This window comes from Triticum urartu, chromosome 3, assembly GCF_003073215.2.
Source record: "Triticum urartu cultivar G1812 chromosome 3, Tu2.1, whole genome shotgun sequence".
NCBI classification, from domain to species: Eukaryota; Viridiplantae; Streptophyta; class Magnoliopsida; order Poales; family Poaceae; genus Triticum; species Triticum urartu.
In genome coordinates, this window is record NC_053024.1 from 520,312,385 (window position 1) to 520,334,709 (window position 22,325).

The following is a 22,325-nucleotide window of genomic DNA, read 5'->3' on the forward strand; positions in this document are numbered from 1 at the left end:
TCATTCATTTTATATTGATTAGCATGATTAATTGACGTTTCATCATAGTATTCATCACTAGAGTTGTCAACAAGCAAATCATCACCTAACAATTCATCTTCATCACTATTGAAATCAACATACTCGGGGTGTGTTACCTTAGGACCTTTGGCCATGAAGTATCTTCCAATTCCTTCATTTGGTGAGTCAAATATGTTGTAGGAGTTGGTTGACACAAGTGCTAGACCGGCAACACCTTCATCTTGAGTATCTTCGGAGTCGGAGTGATAACTTCTCTCGGAGTGGCTGTCGGAGTCGGAGCCGGATACCCATTCACCAACATGAGCTTGATGTCTTCGTTTTGTGTAGATCCTTGATGATTTTTCCTTCCTTTCCGAATCCTTGCTTCTCCGTGAGTATCTTCGTTCATAACGATCATCTCTACTCCTTCTCTCTCTTGGTGGTGATTCTTTGCTTCTTCTTTTTGGAGACTCTTCTCTTCTCTTGTAGGGAGCCGTACACTCATTGGAATAGTGTCCGAGTCTTCCACAACTGTAGCAGTTTCGCTCTCGACGACTTGAAGCTTCTATTTGCTTCTACTCTTGTAGAACTTGTTGAAATTCTTCACCATTAAGCTCAATTATTCATTGAAGTCTTGTTTCTCACTCGATGATGTAGGGGCTTCACATGAGGCTTTGTAGGCACCACTTGATTTGTTGTGAAGTTCCTCTTTATCCTTAAGTGACATCTCATGAGCAACAATTCTTCCAATCACCTCCGTTGGCTTGAGATCTTTGTAATTGGGCATCATTTGGATCAATGTGCACACGGTATCATATTTTCCATCCAAGGCTCTTAGAATCTTCTTGATGATGAATCTATCGGTCATCTCTTCACTTCCTAAGCCGGCAATCTCATTTGTGATGAGAGCAAGCCTAGAGTACATTTCAGCGACACCTTCACCATCCTTCATTTTGAAATTGTCAAGTTGACTTTGAAGCACATCCAACTTGGATTCCTTGACGGAGTCGGTACCTTCGTGCATATCAATCAAAGTGTCCCAAATTTCCTTTGCATTCTCAAGACGGCTGATTTTGTTGAATTCTTCGGGGCACAATCCGTTGAAGAGAATATCACAAGCTTGAGCATTGTATTGCAACATCTTCAACTCATCCGCGGTAGCTTCACGGTTTGGTTCTTTCCCATCAAAGAAGTCACCTTGCAAACCAACACACACAATAGCCCAAACGGCAGGGTTATGTCCAAGAATATGCATTTTCATTTTATGCTTCCAACTAGCAAAATTAGTACCATCAAAGTAATGACCTCTACGGTGATAATTTCCCTCGCTAGACGCCATACTCTCCTAGGTTCCGAAACCAAGGCCATGACCACCAAAAGCTATGGAGATCAAAGCAAATGGAGACAAAAGCTCTGATACCACTTGTAGGATCGAAAGTATGTCTAGAAGGGGGTGATTAGACTACTTGACCAAAAAAAACTTAACCTTTTCCAATTTTAGTTCTTGGCAGATTTTAGCTATTGTAGGACAAGTCAAGCAATCATCACACAATTCAAGCAAGCATGCAAAGAGTATATTGGCAGCGGAAAGTAAAGCATGCAACTTGCAAGAATGTAAAGGGAAGGGTTTGGAGAATTCAAACGCAATTGGAGACACGGATGTTTTTCCCATGGTTCGGATAGGTGGTGCTATCCTACATCCACGTTGATGGAGACTTCAACCCACGAAGGGTAACGGCTGCGCGAGTCCACGGAGGGCTCCACCCACAAAGGGTAACGGTTGCGTGAGTCCACGAAGAGCTCCACCCACGAAGGGTCCACGAAGAAGCAACCACCCACAAAGGGTCCACGAAGAAGCAACCTTGTCTATCCCACCATGGCCATCGCCCACAAAGGACTTGCCTCACTAGCGGTAGATCTTCACGAAGTAGGCGATCTCCTTGCCCTTACAAACTCCTTGGTTCAACTCCACAATCTAGTCGAAGGCTCCCAAGTGACACCTAGCCAATCTAGGAGACACCACTCTCCAAGAAGTAACAAATGGTGTGTAGATAATGAACTCCTTGCTCTTGTGCTTCAAATGATAGTCTCCCCAACACTCAACTCTCTCTCATAGGATTTGGATCTGGTGGAAATAAGGTTTGAGTGGAAAGAAACTTGGGGAAGGCTAGAGATCAAGATTTATATGGTAGGAATGGAATGTCTTGATCTCAACACATGAGTAGGTGGTTCTCTCTCAGAACATATGAGTTGGAATTGTGTATGTGTTCTGATGGCTCTCTCTTCGAATGAAGAGGAGGTGGAGGGGTATATATAGCCTCCACACAAAATCCAACCGTTACACACAGTTTTCCAATCTCAGTGGGACCGAATCAACAAACTCGGTCGGACCGAAAAGGTAAACCTAGTGACCGTTAGAGATTTTCGGTGGGACTGACATGCAACTCGGTAGGACCGATATGGTTAGGGTTTGGGCATAACGTAATCTTGGTGAGACCGATTACACAAACTCGGTGAGACCGAATTTGGTAATTAGCTAACCAGAGAGTTGGTCAGGCAAACTCGGTGGGACCGATTTGCTCTTTCGGTGAGACCAAAAAGTTACAAAAAGGAAACACTGAATTTACATTGCAATCTCGGTGGGACCGATTCGCTCTTTCGGTGAGACCGAAAAGTTACGAAAGGGAAACAGAGAGTTTGCAATCCCATCTCGGTGAGACCGAGATCCCTATCGGTAGAACCGAATTGCTAGGGTTTGGCAGTGGCTTATGACAAGTGAAACTCGGTGGCGCCGGATAGAAAGAATCGGTATGACCGAGTTTGGCTTAGGGTTTAGGTCATTTGTGGAAGTGGGAAAGTAGTTGAGGGTTTTGGAGCATATCACTAAGCACATGAAGCAAGAGGCTCATTAAGCAACACCTCATCCCTCCTTGATAGTATTGGCTTTTCCTAAAGACTCAATGTGATCTTGGATCACTAAAATATAAAATGAAGAGTCTTGAGCTTTTGAGCTTGAGCCAATCCTTTGTCCTTAGCATTTTGAGGATTCCACTTTCACATCCATGCCATGCCAATCATTGAGCTTTCCTGAAATAGTCATCTTGGAATAGCATTAGCTCAATGAGCTATATGTTGTTATAAATTACCAAAACCACCTAGGGATAGTTGCACTTTAACACACTCATGACCTCGAGTTGGCGGCAGTTGTGCATGCTCTTTTGACTTGGAGACATCTCTTATTGGGAAGAAACGTGGACATCTTCACTGACCACAAGAGTCTCAAGTACATCTTCACTCGGCCTAATCTCAACCTCAGGCAGACTCGTGTTGGAAATATGCCCTAGAGGCAATAATAAATTGGTTATTATTATATTTCCTTGTTCATGATAATCGTTTATTATCCATGCTAGAATTGTATTGATAGGAAACTCACATACATGTGTGGATACATAGACAACACCATGTCCCTAGTAAGCCTCTAGTTGACTAGCTCGTTGATCAATAGATGGTTACGGTTTCCTGACCATGGACATTGGATGTCGTTGATAACGGGATCACATCATTAGGAGAATGATGTGATGGACAAGACCCAATCCTAAGCCTAGCACAAGATCGTGTAGTTCGTTTGCTAAAGCTTTTCTAATGTCAAGTATCATTTCCTTAGACCATGAGATTGTGCAACTCCCAGATACCGTAGGAGTGCTTTGGGTGTGCCAAACGTCACAACGTAACTGGGTGGCTATAAAGGTTCACTATAGGTATCTCCGAAAGTGTCTGTTAGGTTGGCACGAATCGAGACTGGGATTTGTCACTCCATGTAACGGAGAGGTATCTCTGGGCCCACTCGGTAGGACATCATCATAATGTGCACAATGTGACCAAGGAGTTGATCACGGGATGATGTGTTACGGAACGAGTAAAGAGACTTGCCAGTAACGAGATTGAACAAGGTATCGTGATACCGACGATCGAATCTCGGGCAAGTACAATACCGCTGGACAAAGGGAATTGAATACGGGATTGATTGAATCCTCGACATCATGGAGATCATCATGGAACATGTGGGAGCCAACATGGGTATCCAGATCCCGCTGTTGGTTATTGGCCGGAGAGTTGTCTCGGTCATGTCTGCATGGTTCCCGAACCCGTAGGGTCTACACACTTAAGGTTCGATGACGCTAGGGTTATTAGGAAGACTTGTATGTGATTACCGAATGTTGTTCGGAGTCCCGAATGAGATCCCGGACGTCACGAGGAGTTCCGGAATGGTCCGAAGGTAAATATTTATATATGGAAAGCTGTTGTTCGGGTTCCAGGAAAAGTTCAGTTTTTTCCGGTATTGTACCGGGAAGCTTCCGGAAGGTTCCGGAGGATTCCGGAGGGGTCCGGAGGTCCGGAAAATGTACCACCATGTCCAATACAGTAGCATGGGCTGTAGGGGGGCGCCCTAACCTTAATGGGCCAAGGGCACCAGCCCCCCAAGGCCCATGCGCATGGGAGAGGGGAAACCCTAAGGGGGAGGGCCTCCACTTGACTTGGGAGGCACTCCTCCCCCCCTTGGCCGCCGCCCCAACCCTAGATGGGATCTAAGGGGGGCCGGCCCCCTCTCTCCCCACCTATAAATAGTGGAGGGTGGGAGGGCGGCCACAACCCCTTGAACCTGGCGCAGTCCCTCCCCTCCAATACCTCTCCTCCTCCGCGTGAGCTTGGCGAAGCCCTGCCGGAGAACTGTCACTCCATCACCACCATGCCGTCGTGCTGTTGTTGGACTCTCTTCCTCAACCTCTCCTTCCTCCTTGCTGGATCAAGGCGTGGGAGACGTCTCCGTTCCGTATGTGTGTTGAACGCGGAGGGCCGTCCGTTCGGCACTAGGATCATCGGTGATTTGGATCACGACGAGTACGACTCCATCAACCCCGTTCACTTGAACGCTTCCGCTTAGCGATGTACAAGGGTATGTAGATGCACTCTCCTTCCCCTCGTTGCTGAATTACTCCATAGATTTATCTTGGTGATGCGTAGAAAATTTTAAATTTCTGCTACGATCCCCAACAGTGGCATCATGAGCTAGGTCTATGCGTAGTTTCTATGCATGAGTAGAACACAAAGCAGTTGTGGGCGTCGATATTGTCAATTTACTTGCCGTTAATAGTCTTATCTTGATTCGGCGGCATCATGGGATGAAGCGGCCCGGACCGACCTTACACGTACTCTTACGTGAGACTGGTTCCACCGACTGACATGCACTAGTTGCATAAGGTGGCTAGCGGGTGTCTGTCTCTCCCACTTTAGTCGGATCAGATTCGATGAAAAGGGTCCTTATGAAGGGTAAATATTAATTGGCATATCACGTTGTGGTTTTCGCGTAGGTAAGAAACGTTCTTGCTAGAAACCTATAGCAGCCACGTAAAAACTTGCAATAACAATTAGAGGACGTCTAACTTGTTTTGCAGCATATGCCTTGTGATGTGATATGGCCAAAAGGATGTGATGAATGATATATGTGATGTATGAGATTGATCATGTTCTTGTAATAGGAATCACGACTTGCATGTCGATGAGTATGACAACTGGCAGGAGCCATATGAGTTGTCTTAATTTATTTATGACCTGCGTGTCAACTTAAACGTCATGTAATTACTTTACTTTATTGCTATAGCGTTAGCCATAGTAGTAGAAGTAATAGATGACGAGACAACTTCAAGAAGACACGATGATGGAGATCATGGTGTCATGCCGGTGACAACGATGATCATGGAGCCCCGAAGATGGAGATCAAAAGGAGCAAAATGATATTGGCCATATCATGTCACTATTTGATTGCATGTGATGTTTATCATGTTTTACATCTTATTTGCTTAGAACGACGGTAGCTTAAATAAGATGATCCCTCGTAATAATTTCAAGAAAGTGTTCCCCCTAACTGTGCACCGTTGCGAAGGTTCGTTGTTTCGAAGCACCACGTGATGATCGGGTGTGATAGATTCTAACGTTCGAATACAACGGGTGTAAGCCAGATTTACACACGCAATACACTTATGTTGACTTGACGAGCCTAGCATGTACAGACATGGCCTCGGAACACGGAAGACCGAAAGGTCAAACATGAGTCGTATAGAAGATACGATCAACATGAGATGTTCACTGTTGATGACTAGTCCGTCTCACGTGATGATCGGACACGGCCTAGTCGATTCGGATCATGTTTCACTTAGATGACTAGAGGGATGTCTATCTGAGTGGGAGTTCATTAAATAATTTGATTAGATGAACTTAATTATCATGAACATAGTCTAAATTGTCTTTGCAAATATGTTGTAGATAAATAGCTCACGTTGTAGCTCCTAGAGAAAGATTAAGTTGAAAGATATTGTAAGCAATGATGCGGACTAGGTCCGTAGTACGAGGAGTGTCCTCACTGCTACACAGAAGGCTTACGTATTTGATGCACCGCTCGATGTGCAAACCTCTACAACGTTGTCTGTGGATGTTGTGAACACCTGACAGACACATCCTGATGACTACTTGATAGTTTAGTGCACCATACTTTACGGCTTAGTATCGGGATTCCAATGACGTTTTGAACGTCATAAGACATATGAGATGTTCCAAGAGCTGAAATTGGGATTTCAGGCTCATGCCCGTGTTGAGAGGTATGAGACCTCTGACAAGTTCTTTTGCCAACAAGATGGAGGAGAATAGCTCAGCTAGTGGGCATGTGCTCAGAATGTCTGGGTGCTACAATCACTTAAATCAAGTGGGAATTAAACTTCCAGATAAGATAGTGATTGATAGAGTTCTCTAGCCACTATCACTAAGCTACTAGATCTTCGTGATGAACTATGACATGCAAGGGATGGAGTTGATCCCGGAGCTGTTCGCGGTGCTTAAGACCGTAAAAGGTAGAAATCAAGAAGGAGCATCAAGTGTTGATGGTTTAACAAGACCACTGGTTTCAAGAAGGGCAAGGGCTAGAAGGGAAACTTCATGGATGGCAAACCAGTTGCCGCTGCAGTGAAGGAACCCAAGGTTGAACCCAAACCCGAGACTAAGTGCTTCTATTGTAAGGGGAACGGTCACTGGTAGCGGAATTACCCCAAATGCATGGTAGATAAGAAGGCTGGAAACTTCAAAAAAGTATATACGTGTTATTAATGTGTACCTTACTAGTACTCCTGGTAGCACCTGAGTATTGGATACCGGTTCAGTTGCTATTATTGATGACTTGAAGCAAAAGCTACGGACTAAATGGAGACTGGCTAAGGGCGAGGTGGCGATGTGTTGGAAGTGTTTCCAAAGTTGATGAGATCACCATCGCATGCTCCATCTGCCTTCGGGGTTAGTATTGAACCTAGATAAATGTTATCAGGTGTCTACGTTGAGCATGAATATGATTAGATCATGTTCATTGCAATACGGTTATTCATTTAAGTTAGAGAATAATGGTTATTCTGTTTACATGAATAATACCTTTCATGGTCATGCACCCTATGTGAATGGTTCATTGAATCTCGGTCGTAGTAATACACATGTTCACGCCAAAAGATGTAGAGTTAATAACGATAGTACCACTTTCTTGTGGTACTGCCGCTTATGTCATATTGGCGTAAGATGCATGAAGAAACTCCATGTCGATGGATGTTTGGAGTCACTTGATTTTGAATCGCTTGACACATGCGAGCCATGCCTCATGGGCAGGATGAGTAAGACCCCGTTTTCAGGTACAATGAAACGGGCAAGTGACTTGTTGGAAATCATGCATACTGATGCGTGTGATCCAATGAGAATTGAAGCGTGCGGTGGATATCGCTATTTTCTCATCTTCACTGACGATTTGGGTAGATATATGTATATCTACTTAATGAAGCACAGGTTTGAAATGTTTGAAAAGTTCAAGCGATTTCAGAGTGAAGTTAAGAATCATCATAACAATAAGATCATGTTCCTACGATCTGATCAAAAGGGGATTTTCTGAGTTATGAGTTTGGCAATCACTTAAGACATTGTGGAATTGTTTCACAGTTGAAGCCACCTGGAACACCACAAGGTAATGGTGTGTCTGGACGTCGTAATCGAACCCTATGAGATATGGTGCGATCTATGATGTCTCTTACCAATCTACCGTTTTCATTTTGAGGTTATGCGTTAGAGATAGCTGCATTCACTTTAGATAGGACACCATCTAAGTCCGTTGAGACGACGTCATATGAACATTGGTTTGGCAAGAAACCAAAGTTGTTGTTTCTTAATGTTTGGGGATGCGATGCTTAGGGCTTCAGCCGGAGAAGCTCGAACCCAAAGCGGACAAACACATCTTCATAGGATACCCAAGGGTGACAGTTGGGTATACCTTCTATCTCATATCCGAGGGCAAATTGTTTGTTGCTAAGAACGGGTCCTTTCTCGAGAAGGAGTTTCTCTCGAAAGAATTGAGTGGGAGCAAGATAGAACTTGATGAGGTTGTCGAACCTTTACTTCAATCAGAGAGTGATGCAACACAGAAAGATGTTTTCTGTGGCGCCTACGTCTGTTGAATAGGAAGTTAATGATAGTGATCATGAAGCTTCGGATCAAGTTGCTATCGAACCTCATAGGTCAACAAGGATATGTACTACTCCTAAGTGGTACGGTAATCCTGTCTTAGATATCATGTTGTTAGACAACAATGAACCTACGAGCTACAGAGAAGCGATGGTGGGCCCGTATTCCGACAAATGGTTAGAAGCCATGAAATCCGAGATAGGATCCATATATCAGAACAAAGTATGGACTTTGGTGGACTTGCCCGATGATCGGCAAGCCATTGAGATAGATGGATCTTTAAGAAGAAGATGGACGTGGGCGGTAATGTTACCGTCTATGAAGCTCGACTTGTGGGAAAGAGTCTTTTCACAAGTTCAAGGAGTTGACTACGATGAGAATTTCTCACCCGTAGCGATGCTTAAGTCCGTCGGAATCATGTTAGCATTAGCTGTATTTTTCGATTATGAAATCTTACAGATGGATGTCAAAACAAGTTTTCTTACCAAGTTTTCGTAACAAAAGTTGTATGTGATACAATAAAAGGTTTTGTCGATCCTAAGGATGCTAAAAGGTATGCTGGCTCCAACAATCCTTCTATGGACTAGAGCAAGCATCTCGGAATCGGAATATATGTTTTGATGGAGTGATCAAAGCTTTTAGGTTTATACAATGTTTGCTAGAAACTTGTATTTACAAGAAAGTGAGTGGGAGCGCTACAACATTTCTGATAAGTATATGTGGATGACATATTGTTGATTTGAAATGATGTAGAATTTCTGGAAAGCATAAACGGTTGTTTGAAGAGTGTTTTTTAGAGGAAGACCTGGATAAAGCTACTTACAAATTGGGCATCAAGATCTATAGTGATAGATCAAGACGCCTGATGATACTTTCAAAGAACGCACACCTTGACATGTTTTTGAAGGAGTTCAAAATAGATCAGTCAAAGAAGGGGTTCTTACCTGAGTTGTAAGGTGTGAAGTTGAGTAAGACTCAAAGCTTAACCACGGCAAAAGAAAGAGGAAGGACGAAGGTCGTCCCCTATGCTCTTGTCATAGGCTCTATATGGTATGCCATGCTGAGTACCGCACCTGATGTGTGCCTTGCCACATGTCTGGCAAGAGGGTACAAAGGTGATCTAGGATTGGATCACCAGATAGCGGTCGAAATTATCCTTAGAGGAATAAGGAAATGTTTCTCGGTTATGGAGATGATAAAGAGTTCGACGTAAAGAGTTACGTCGATGCAAGCTTAACACCTATCCAGATAGCTCTGAGTAGAGATACCGGATACGTATAATGGAGCAACAATTTGGAATAGCTCCAAGTGGAACGTGGTAGCAGCATCTACGATATGACATAAAGTTTTGCGAAATACATAGGGATCTGAATATGGCAAGACCCGTTGACTACAACCTCTCTCACAAGCATAACATGATCAAACCCAGAACTCATTGAGTGTTAATCACATAGTGATGTGAACTAGATTATTGAGTCTAGTAAACTCTTTGGATGTTGGTCACATGGCAATGTGACCTGTGAGTGTTAATCACATGGCGATGTGAACTAGATTATTGACTCTAGTGCAAGTGGGAGACTATTGGAAATATGCCCTAGAGGCAATAATAAATTGGTTATTATTATATTTCCTTGTTTATGATAATCGTTTATTATCCATGCTAGAATTGTATTGATAGGAAACTCAGATACATGTGTGAATACATAGACAACACCATGTCCCTAGTAAGCCTCTAGTTGACTAGCTCGTTGATCAATAGATGGTTGCGGTTTCCTGACCATGGACATTGGATGTCGTTGATAACGGGATCACATCATTAGGAGAATGATGTGATGGATAAGACCCAATCCTAAGCCTAGCACAAAGATCGTGTAGTTCGTATGCTAAAAGCTTTTCTAATGTCAAGTATCATTTCCTTAGACCATGAGATTGTGCAACTCCCAGATACCGTAGGAGTGCTTTGGGTGTGCCAAACGTCACAACGTAACTGGGTGGCTATAAAGGTTCACTATAGGTATCTCCGAAAGTGTGTGTTAGGTTGGCACGAATCGAGACTGGGATTTGTCACTCCATGTAACGGAGAGGTATCTCTGGGCCCACTCGGTAGGACATCATCATAATGTGCACAATGTGACCAAGGAGTTGATCACGGGATGATGTGTTACGGAACGAGTAAAGAGACTTGCCAGTAACGAGATTGAACAAGGTATCGTGATACCGACGATCGAATCTCGGGCAAGTACAATACCGCTGGACAAAGGGAATTGAATACGGGATTGATTGAATCCTCGACATCGTGGTTCATTCGATGAGATCATCGTGGAACATGTAGGAGCCAACATGGGTATCCACACCCCGCTGTTGGTTATTGGCCGGAGAGTTGTCTCGGTCATGTCTGCATGGTTCCCGAACCCGTAGGGTCTACACACTTAAGGTTCGATGACGCTAGGGTTATTAGGAAGACTTGTATGTGATTACTGAATATTGTTCGGAGTCCCGGATGAGATCCCGGACGTCACGAGGAGTTCCAAAATGGTCCGGAGGTAAAGATTTATATATGTAAAGTTGTTGTTCGGGTTCCGGGAAAAGTTCGGTTTTTTCCGGTATTGTACCGGGAAGCTTCTGGAAGGTTCCGGAGGATTCCGGAAGGGTCCGGAGGTCCAGAAAATGTTCCACCATGTCCAATACAGCATAATGGGATGTAGGGGGGTGCCCTAACCTTAATGGGCCAAGGGCACCAGCCCCCCCAAGGCCCATGCGCATGGGAGAGGGAAAACCCTAAGGGGGAGGGCCTCCACTTGACTTGGGAGGCACTCCTCCCCCCTTGGCCGCCGCCCCAACCCTAGATGGGATCTAAGGGGGGTCGGCCCCCTCTCTCCCCACCTATAAATAGTGGAGGGGTGGGAGGGCGGCCACAACCCCTTGAACCTGGCGCAGTCCCTCCCCTCCAATACCTCTCCTCCTCCGCATGAGCTTGGCGAAGCCCTGCTGGAGAACTGTCACTCCATCACCACCACGCTGTCGTGCTGCTGTTGGACTCTCTTCCTCAACCTCTCCTTCCTCCCTGCTGGATCAAGGCGTGGGAGACGTCTCCGTTCCGTATGTGTGTTGAACGCGGAGGTGTCGTCCGTTCGGCACTAGGATCATCGGTGATTTGGATCACGACGAGTACGACTCCATCGACCCCGTTCACTTGAACGCTTCTGCTTAGCGATCTACAAGGGTATGTAGATGCACTCTCCTTCCCCTCGTTGCTGGATTACTCCATAGATTGATCTTGGTGATGCGTAGAAAATTTTAAATTTCTGCTACGATCCCGAACAACTCGTTGGGTCAAAATGATTCAAGAGTATAATCTGAACATCGAATATACTCTAGGCAAGGCCAATGTGATTGCTGACGCATTGAGCAGGAAGGCTTACTGCAACAGTATGATTCTCAAGCCCTACCAACCCGAGCTTTGTGAAGCTTTCCGCAAACTCAATTTGCAAGTTGTTCCTCAAGGTTTCCTCGCCAACCTTCAAGTCTCTCCTACTTTGGAAGATCAAATTCGTGAGGCTCAACTTCTTGATGCTATGGTGAAGAAGGTGAAGATTGGGATTGCCAAGAGTCAACCCAAGTACAAGTGTTATCGCCTTGATGACAAGGATACTCTCTTCTTCGAGGATCGCATTGTTGTGCCTAAAGGTGACCTTCGTAGAGTCATTATGAACGAGGCTCACAATTCACTCCTCTCTATCCACCCTGGGAGTACGAAGATGTACCAGGACCTCAAGCAGACTTATTGGTGGACTCGAATGAAGCGCGAGATTGCTCAGTTCGTGAATGAATGTGATGTCTGTAGAAGAGTGAAGGCAGAACACCAACGACCAGCTGGTCTCCTCCAACTTCTTGCCATTCCAGAATGGAAGTTTGACCACATTGAGATGGACTTCGTGACGGGATTTCCAAAGTCCAAGCGTGGCAATGATGCTATATTCGTTGTCATCGACAAACTCATTAAAGTGGCTCACTTTCTGCCTATCAAATAGTCTATCACAGCAGCTCAATTGGCAGAGCTTTATACCTCTCGGATTGTCTCTCTGCACAGCATTCCACAGTTGATCTCTTCAGACCGTGGCAGCATCTTTACCTCCAAGTTTTGGGATTCTTTTCAGAAGGCCATGGGCACCAACATCCGTTTCAGCACAACTTTTCATCCTCAAACTAGCGGTCAAGTCGAGCGTGTCAATCAGATTCTCGAAGATATGCTCAGGGCCTGCGTTATCTCTTTCAGTATGAAGTGGGAAGATTGTCTTCCATATGCCGAGTTCTCCTACAACAACAGCTTTCAAGCAAGTTCGGGCAAGGCCCCATTTGAAATTCTCTATGGCAGGAAGTGCCGTACTCCTCTTAACTGGTCAGAAACCGGTGAACGTCAACTTCTCGGAAATGACTTGATCACAGAGGCAGAGGAGATGTGCAAGGTCATTCGTGATAACCTCAAAGCAGCGCAATCGCGCCAGAAGAGCTACTATGATAGTAAGCATCGTGATTTGGCTTTTGAGATCGGAGACCATGTTTACCTCCGTGTCTCTCCAATGAAAGGTACTTGTCGCTTCAGTATCAAAGGGAAGCTTGCCCCTAGATACGTGGGTCCTTTCAAGATCGTCAGCAAGAGAGGCGATCTCGCCTATCAACTCGAGCTTCCTTCAAACTTTGCAAACATGCACGACGTGTTCCATGTCTCTCAGCTCCGCAAGTGCTTCAAGACCCCTGACCGCACCGTCAACTTCGAAGACATTGATCTCCAAGAAGACCTCTCTTATCGTGAGCACCCAGTTGCTATTCTTGAAGAGACTGAACGCAAGACTCGCAATAAGTCAATCAAATTCCTCAAAGTCAAGTGGTCACACCATTCCGACCGTGAAGCTACCTGGGAACGCGAGGATCACCTTCATTCTGAGTACCTGGCGTTTTTCCAGTCCTAGATCTCGGGACGAGATCCTTTCGTAGTGGTGGAGTGTTGTAACACCCCGGATGTAATTTACCTTATATGTATCCCAACTCTTGCCATTTTCGACACTAAGTTATTTTATTTCCTCGGGTTCGGGTTTTGTCTTCGTGTGTTGTTGCCTTTGTCATGCATCTCATATCATGTCATCATGTGCATTGCATTTGCATACGTGTTCGTCTCATGCATCTGAGCATTTTCCCCGTTATCCGTTTTGCATTCCGGCGCTCCTATCTCCTCCGGTGCCCCTTTCTACCTATTTTCGTGTGTGGGGGTTAAACATTTCCGGATTGGACCGAGACTTGCCAAGCGGCCTTGGTTTACTACCGGTAGACCGTCTGTCAAGTTTCGTGCCATTTGGATTTCGTTTGATACTCCAACAGTTAACCGAGGGACCGAGAAGGCCTCGTTTGTGTTGCAGCCCAACACCCTTCCTATCTGGCCCAAAACCCACCAAAACATCTCCCATCGTCTAGAGCGTTCGATCACGATCGCGTGGCCGAAAACCGCACCTCATTCTGAGCTTCCTAACTCCCTCTAGGCCTATAAATAGACCCCTTTCCGAAATCACGGGTCTTCTCCCCCCTAACCCTAGAATCCTCCTCACGCCGCGCCGGACATGTCCGCCCGCGTCAGACGCCTCTCCGCCGCCACCCGCAGCCACTCGTAGGCTGCCATGTGTCACTCCGCCGGCGCCTCCCTCCCCGGCCCGAGCCGAGCGCCGCCCGCGCCCGCTTCCCCTTCCCCCGAGCCGGCGCCCGCCCTTGCCGGACTTGCCTCGCGCCACCGCGTCCGCCATCGCCGGCCACCGTGGCTTCCATCGTCACCTCGCTGCCCCTGCCTCGCCGACGTCACCGTGGCGTCCCGACGCCCTGCAGAGCCGCGTCGCCGCTTCCCTCTCGCCGGATCCGCCGCCCCATCGCCGGACGGCTCTCCTCCGGTGACCACCGCACTCGCCGGTGACCTCGAGCGCCGTCAGCTACAGTACCGCGACTGGATCTGGATCGGTGAACAGTAAACCCTAGATCCGGAGGGTAAAGATTTCACTAAGTCCCTAGTTTCTCAGTATTTTTAGCGATTTTCTTCATGTCGTAACTCCGCATCCGTAGCTCCGATTTGCGCGTGTGGCATATCAAAATGTTCGTCTCAACGAGTACATCATTTCCTCTCATTACATCATTTTCATTTGAGCTCATCTTGATGCCCGAAATGCTGTTGGAAGAGGGCTATGTGATAAAATTGCCAGATCTGTTTCATCAAATAGATATTTGTCATTTTTGCCCTGATTAATGTGTGCATGATATGCTCCTGAGGTCTACATGAGTTTTGTTATATGCCATGCCATCTTTACAGAAGTGCTTACCATGTATTTTTGTGATATGTGTGTGACTAGCACAAGCTTGCAAAGTAGTGCAATCGGTAATGCTGATTTCAGTGACTTAGAATTTCACTAAGTCCTTGATCTGTTTTTGTCGTTATGCCATATGTTCATGTTGTTTCCTAGTGATCCATGCCTCTTTTGAGGATGATCAGTAAGGATGATTTGTTAACATGGTGGTGCTCTATCCATCCATGTCTTTGTTTGCAATTATGGAGCACCCTACCTTGAGTCAATCGAGCTCTACTTTTGCTATTTCGTGAATTCTGATAGATTGTTGACTTGTTAGCGATTTTGCCGAGTATGTTGCTATTGATCCGTGCATGCTATATTGTTCTTGCCATGTCTAGTTTCTATGTCATGTATTCTTGATGGGTGTATGCTTAGTTTGCCATGTCATGCTCTGTAGTGAGTGCATCGAGGGCGTTACAAGTTGGCTTTGCAAGTTTATATGATCTTTTTTTCTTTTTGAAAGGTTGAAATAGGAAGAACACATAATTGTGACACAAGGGCTTTTTTTTTGCTTTCAGGGGTACAAAATTTCTTAATTTTTCTTTTGTAACAAACTTGTTATGACTGCGTGTAAATTTTTGTGAAGCTACAAATGATACGACAAAATACAATATAAGCTTTGTAGGGCACTTTTTTTTCCTAGGTCACAACTCACAACACATTGTTTCTTCACGAAATTTTGTGTACACGTATAAAAGACATGAACATGTGTGTTGTAAAAAAAACATTCAGTTTTTTCTGTTTGAGGACTTGAACATTTGCATAATTGCCCTCTTGTGTACAATATGATTGAAATAATGTTTTTTGCTACAACATACTAGAATAATTGAATCTTTCTCATAACTTCTTTCTTTTTGCGGGGGAAATCTATCTCATAATTTCAACTGAGCTGAAATACTTATACAGAATGTATCTCTAAGAAAAGAGTTGCATACGATTAAACAAATATTTTTAGTCCTAAAATAACATCTCTATGAAGCCCAAGAACCCTAACTAGCATTGGCAGTACCGCCATTCGAGGAACCTACACGACTCCACGCCTAGCGAGGAGTTGCCTCTGCCGAGCTTTTGCATCAACAGCATTGCTCAGATAACAATCCTCCCAAAGAGGTGCCAGGAACATTAACCGGCAAGGCATGCAATAAACTGAATGAAAAAGCTGCAACAATGTAGGCCCGGAAATGACAGCCCAACTTGGTGATCACTGAAATTGAAATTGTTGATCAAGACATTTTGCAACCATAAACCCTACGCCACACAGCCTGCTGCATGCACACACCACTCTCCCTGGAGAGGAGATCCTATCCGTTGCAGACCTGACCAATGCCGAGGAAATGATGCCAATCGAGTAGAGCACAATTCTACCAGTCTGCCACGTTGTGCTGAAATATGCAAGGCTTGAACGGAAACGCGGAAACTGTTACACACTTTTTGAACTAACAGAAACGATGAAGAAACTAATGAAGGACAACCACGGCTGCTAACTGCAGTGGACGCAGATAAATTGTCCAGTGATGTGCCTTCGCAGCAAACATCACGTAGATGAATGAATCTCCACCGCCGTAGCACTCTCACCAACTTCCAGGAAGAATGTACAATCCCTCCAGGGCTTCACTACTTCAAATCTGCCGGGTGTTGTACGACTTGCAACTATGGCACTTATGTGCAATTAAGTGGAACTGCACCTCTGATACTGCCCCACAATCATTGCACAATATGCGAACCTACAACCAGGAAAAGTGGATCAGCAGCGGCCAACATATTTAACTTTTCAGTTCAAATTATCTAGCAATGAAATTGGTTAACAATGTGCCGAGTATGATGCTCGTATGAGAAAACGACGTGAAACGAGAACATTACCACTTTATCGTCGAAGGAGTTTGACAGAGTCGCTAGTTCCGCGTCCAGTCTTTCCCATGCCTTCGACATGTCACATACCGACTTGGAGCAGAGCGGGCATGCAAATCTAAAATTTGGTTTTAGACATGGCAGCTGCCATAGGCCTAGTTCTACACATGATAAACCAGCGTATATCGAAAGGCCAAGTTAAACTTACTGGCAATGCTCCTTCATCTCTTTCAGGCATTTTTCATGAATTGTATGACCACATGGCAAAACAGAGACATCATTTCTCGACTCAAACAAGTACTGGAAATCATGACAGGGTCAGCCAGAAGATAATTTGAAATCAGAAATTAAGCCATTCATCAAACAATATGCTGCAATACAAATGAGCAACTGAACACCAACCTCGAAGCAGATTGGACAGTCATGATGCATGGCTCCTTCAACACATGCATGACTGTTCTTCAACACTTTGGAATAACAACATCCTGCATGAGATACATAAACAAGAAGGGTTAAACCAACTGAATGGAATAAAGTGATTACAGTTATATGAAACTGATTCGTAAACATAAAAAATGACATAAGCCCGATTAAACTGAGATTTTTTAAACAAAGGTAGCACGAATAAAATGTACACTCTTTCAAAAACAGAAGTGAACTATAGTATAGTTAAGGCTTTAGAATGACTAAAGAACTTGAGGAATAGACTAATAAATTCGTGGATTTTGGAGTTGAAAGTTGAAAAATACTATATAGCATTATTCACCTAGTAATTTATAACGCACAACAAAATGAAAATATCTCTGAGAACAATTCTTGTTATTTTCTGGCCAAATCAACTACAAGTCACGAAACATTGTGTAACCGCACAAGTCTACAAACAAATATACGTGCACAAACATGCTGCAGCAAGCCTCCTACATGACATCATACTAGTACATTGTACTTTCAAGAAAGCAATTTTAGACACAGGAGCGACGCATTACCACATTTTGAGCAGTGGAAGAAATTCTCCCTGCCACCAATTCTGCAAAGATAAGAACGAAATTCAAATTTAAACACAAGTTTAAAAAAGAAATAGTTCAGAGAGATACATCCATACAATTCCAATACTGGAAATTATCCAGGAAAAAATTGCATACCTGCATATTCCACACGCATGGCAGTGATACTGCTGTTTTGAGACCTGGAATCACAAAATTAAGTCTTAGCACGGCATACTGCCACAACTTGATCAAAGAAGACAAAACACCCAAAACTGGAAACTCCTCTTACTCACATCATCATCAAAGAGCTTGCACACTTCACAGAAATACTTTCCCATGCATACACCACAGTTGATGCATATTTGTCGTACCTGGCAACAGATAAGCAAGAAGCATCGTCATGATACATTGACGCTATACAGGAAAACACTACTTTTATGAAGCAATGACTATGGTTCAGTCACGAACCTCTTGTTCAGTGCCACACAATGAGCATATGACCTGCTTAGATCAAGAACCAACTCAGCATGACTGTAAGAGTAACGAGGGTTGCAAAGTAGTGGTATACCTCAAAACAAAACAAAACAAACCTGCTGCAGTTCATGGCGTGGAAGTTCATGTCGCCTAGGAGTATCAATTTTAATCGAATTCTGTGAATACATAGTACATTATTTCTCCACATTTTCCAAATAAAATAAAATCCAGAACAAATAATGAGCACTTAAACCGTAACAGAACGCATAATCTTTTACGAAAAAACTTATACACAATATAAGCAAAGTATAAGAGATGTACCAAGAAATAGAACAACGGTTAACAATATGTGGATGGTGTTCTATCTCATGATATTACAGCTCCCAACATGCTGTTAATATGACTCTCTATATTTTTAAAAATCATTCCAGAACAAAAATATGAACACTTAAACCATAATAGAAAGTATAGATCATTTGTGGAAAACCTTACATGCATCCAGAAAAAAAATCAAGAGATAGAACAAGACTTGATCATATTAATTGTCAAGCTTAAATGTTAATGATGTTTCGACATATCACACGATATTATAGCTCCCAACATACCGTTAATGTTAATAGTGTCCTTGAATCAGCACATAACATGTACTAAATCAGATTATTTTTCCACCGTGAGATTCAAATAGCAGCATAAACAACAGTCAAAGCTCTAATCAAACCCCATGTACAAACTTATCATCAATTCTAGTTTCCGGCCTTACAACCACTGAGAATATGAATGCAAAATTAAAAACTCAAGACATTGTTCTTGAAATTGTACCTTTGATTCATTGTGGCAGTGCCGGCAATCAAAAATCTCATTGCAGCATGGAGCTCGTATGCGGCATCTCCTTCGGTAATGCGCACATCTGCAACAGCACATGCTTGTAAAGTTCTCACGACAATAATTTATCAAGGAACTCATTACTGTGAGCGGATTGACTCATGAGATAATAGGACATACCCATACTGCATTAATCCCTTCTCAAATCTTTCGTACTCATCAGACTTAGAACCATCAATCCTGGCTGTGTCATTTCCATCAAACAACGAAGGGCCTTGAGGAAGTGAATCCACATTTAGCTTAGCATGTGCATGTTGAGCAGCAACAGACTCGAGCTGCACGGCACCCATGTCGGCTGTTTGGTAGCACAAAAGCTATCGCGTTGCAAATGCAACACAAATACCTGCAAGTATTATGCATTTAGCAGGATGACTCTCAATAGAGAATGCAGTCACAGAGGAAACCACTGCATGTAGTTCTGGTTGCTGAATACTGCTGAAGACCAGGCATATTGACACAAGACCAAAGCAACGCCGGACTGCTCCAATCAGCAAAAACCTCATAGTCACAGCTAGAAGAAACTAGCTGGATTGTGAGCTGTGAGAAAACAAATTACACAACTGATATCCATCCAGAGAAGAATTTCCAAGCAATTCGTACACAGTGATCCATCTGCATCTGTTTTACCGTGGTGCTGGCCCCCCGTTCTCTGGCAAGAGGAACAGGCAAGAGCATCAAATGCCAGGAAAAAAAAAGTGAAGGCGATGGGATGGTTTCATGATAAGGTTTTGACGTGTTAGCTAGTACCGTCGTTGAATGTTTTTATCGAACAGAAAGGTCCCTTAAGAAGTCAGATTACAAGGAAGCCTACCTCCAGCAGCCACCGGCTTCATCTTGAACGGAAGAAACTTGTCCAAACATTGGTTTAAAGTCGTGCAATATCCGCAAATAAACTAAACTTCCTCTAATTCTCCCATCAAGAACATCTTGAGAAAGCCAGCGTCCTAATTAAGACTTCAGTGGTTTGTACCTGAAATGTAACCTATCTACAATTTCCTACTGAATAGGGATCGTCTCAGTAACTAGTGAAGCAGCATCATTGAAAGAACCTGCATAAGTGAATTCCCCCAACTCTGTGCCAAAGCAGTAAAAAAAATTAGTAACCAATGCTGCACGCAGCAAGTAAGTAGTCGGCAAGTTGCTGCCTTCTGGACATGCTCTCTTTAACTAGGATGCCTGAAGGTAACTTGTCTAGAAGAGTGATAGTTTCCCCTCAACCTTGTTTTTCTTTTTCTTTTCGAGAATGAGCCCTCAACACGTTTTTACAAGCATATCCACTGTTTTTTTTTAATTGGTGAACGAAAACAAAAGCACAAATGAGAGTTGAATGAGGAACCAAAACAGGGGCACCGTTTCAGGCACATGGAGAGGAAGCAAAATGCAGTGGCCCAGTGTCCATGGTACTTTTGGATTAGCCAGAACAGCACGAGTGTGATCAAGAAGGATATAAGTTGCCAGTTCAATCCAAAAATATAGGACGTATGATAGGATCTACGAAGTTCAAAATTTCTGAAATAACAGGAGTCCATTTGCACAGCTCATGCCGCTTCATCGGCCGTATGTATAAATACATGGTACTAGTGTGAATTACTGATAATGCTCTGTGCAGCCATGATCCCACACGCCCAAATAGAAATAGTCGTGGCCAGTAAATAGATGGAACCCACGCCACTGGTTTAAAGTGAACTGGATCGAATTTTCGGGATGCACATCAATAACATCAAGCAGCAGTCAACGAACCAATTGAGGAGCAGGATTAAATCCAATTAGGAAATTAGTCACCACAACCAAAATCAAGCAATCCATCAATCAAGCAGTTAGTCATGACCAGCATCTACTTCAGGCGCAGGCAATCAGAAGAACACACATACCTACACAGTAACACAGATGGATCGAGCTAGCTATAAGATTAAAAGCGGTAACCGAGCGAGCCACAGGAAACCAGAACGGGAAAACGAACACAAAACCGCGAGGCGCGTGACGGACGAACTTCCTAGCGCGCACACGACCGAATCGAGTGGGCGGGACGGCGCGGTCGCCTCGGCGATCGGATCGCGGCTGAATCCTGGAGCGGCGTTTCGGGGAGGGGAATCGAGAGTGGGTCGGGACGAAAGCTGTGAGAGTTTTTTTTGGGGGATTAGTATAGGAGTGGCGTAAGCTGAGCGAGAGAGATTTGTCAGACTGGAAGCTTATGGGGGAGGTATTTAAACGGAGGCTGAGGGCACACGGTTTCCAGAGGATTCGGGTGAGGTGACGCGGACCTGGCTGGCCTTGGGGAGGGGAGGTTTCGGCCTTACCCTGCTGCGTACGTTTTAGGCCGACGAAAAATATCAAAGTTGCACTATCCACCGCCCACAGGCCCACCAGCCCGCCCACGAGGACGCAAGTGGATGGGAGGAGCAGCCCGGCGTGGACTGGATTCGGTATCGTTTCAATCAAGGAAATAAAATGGGTACGTGGAATTATGCCCTGTCACGTAGTACTACGATCGAGTCATCGAGTGGCACAGCGTGCTCATCCCTGTCCCATTTCCAATTTCCAATTTGGGGAGGCATCGACATCGTACTAAGCTGGCCGAGCTGGCCACCTCCAGTTTTGGCCAGATCAGTTGAGTCACGCCACGCAACGCAACCGTGAGTTTGCATCACGTGGATAACTATCGTGGATCCTCTTTTCGTGTCTAGCTAGACGAGCTCTTTTCAAGCCAACGCTAGCTTGCCAACGCATAACGGCTGTACAGTTTCGAGTTTTGCAGGGTGCTCGTAATTTGTACGTGACGAGGCCACTTTTACCTCTTACGTGGACTAAATTATTGGTTCGCCATTATTGGACTTATGATTGCCATTCACCAGCCAATATGAATACGACGATGACGCTCTTGTGTGGCGGGCGTATGCAAACCAATGAATGATGATTTTTAGCATTATTAGGGGCTGATGTGTGCACAAGGGCACATCAACGGGAATTTTCTTCAAGGGACAGCAGGCAGGAATGGACGCTGATTATAATGATGACGAAGCTTCCAAGGATCTGCAATCAAACAAGATATTGGTTGCTCATATCGACTCTGGCACCCATATTGAGATTTTGCGGAAGCATATCTCAACAACATAGACTTTGGGTTTTAATCATTTAAGAAAGAAAAACATAGGCTTTGAGTTCGCATCGGAGATGCCAAATAGGCATATGTCATGAGTTTGATACAAGAGTT

The 22,325-nt window shown here is 44.4% G+C and overlaps 1 protein-coding gene across 1 annotated transcript; it reads right to left on the bottom strand.

Annotated features, from left to right (window-relative positions):
• Nucleotides 1-16,106: 16,106 nt before the first annotated feature.
• Nucleotides 16,107-21,302, bottom strand: LOC125544763 (probable E3 ubiquitin-protein ligase RZFP34). Its single transcript, XM_048708513.1, has 11 exons — nt 19,235-21,302; nt 19,052-19,139; nt 18,349-18,408; nt 18,227-18,259; nt 18,052-18,129; nt 17,915-17,958; nt 17,759-17,799; nt 17,175-17,257; nt 16,981-17,072; nt 16,785-16,890; nt 16,107-16,648 (listed from the first exon to the last, which is right to left on the bottom strand). The coding sequence occupies exons 1-11, from the start codon at nt 19,402-19,404 to the stop codon at nt 16,544-16,546; spliced, it is 900 nt and encodes a 299-aa protein (XP_048564470.1). The 5' UTR covers nt 19,405-21,302; the 3' UTR covers nt 16,107-16,543.
• Between the last annotated feature and the right edge of the window lie 1,023 nt (nt 21,303-22,325).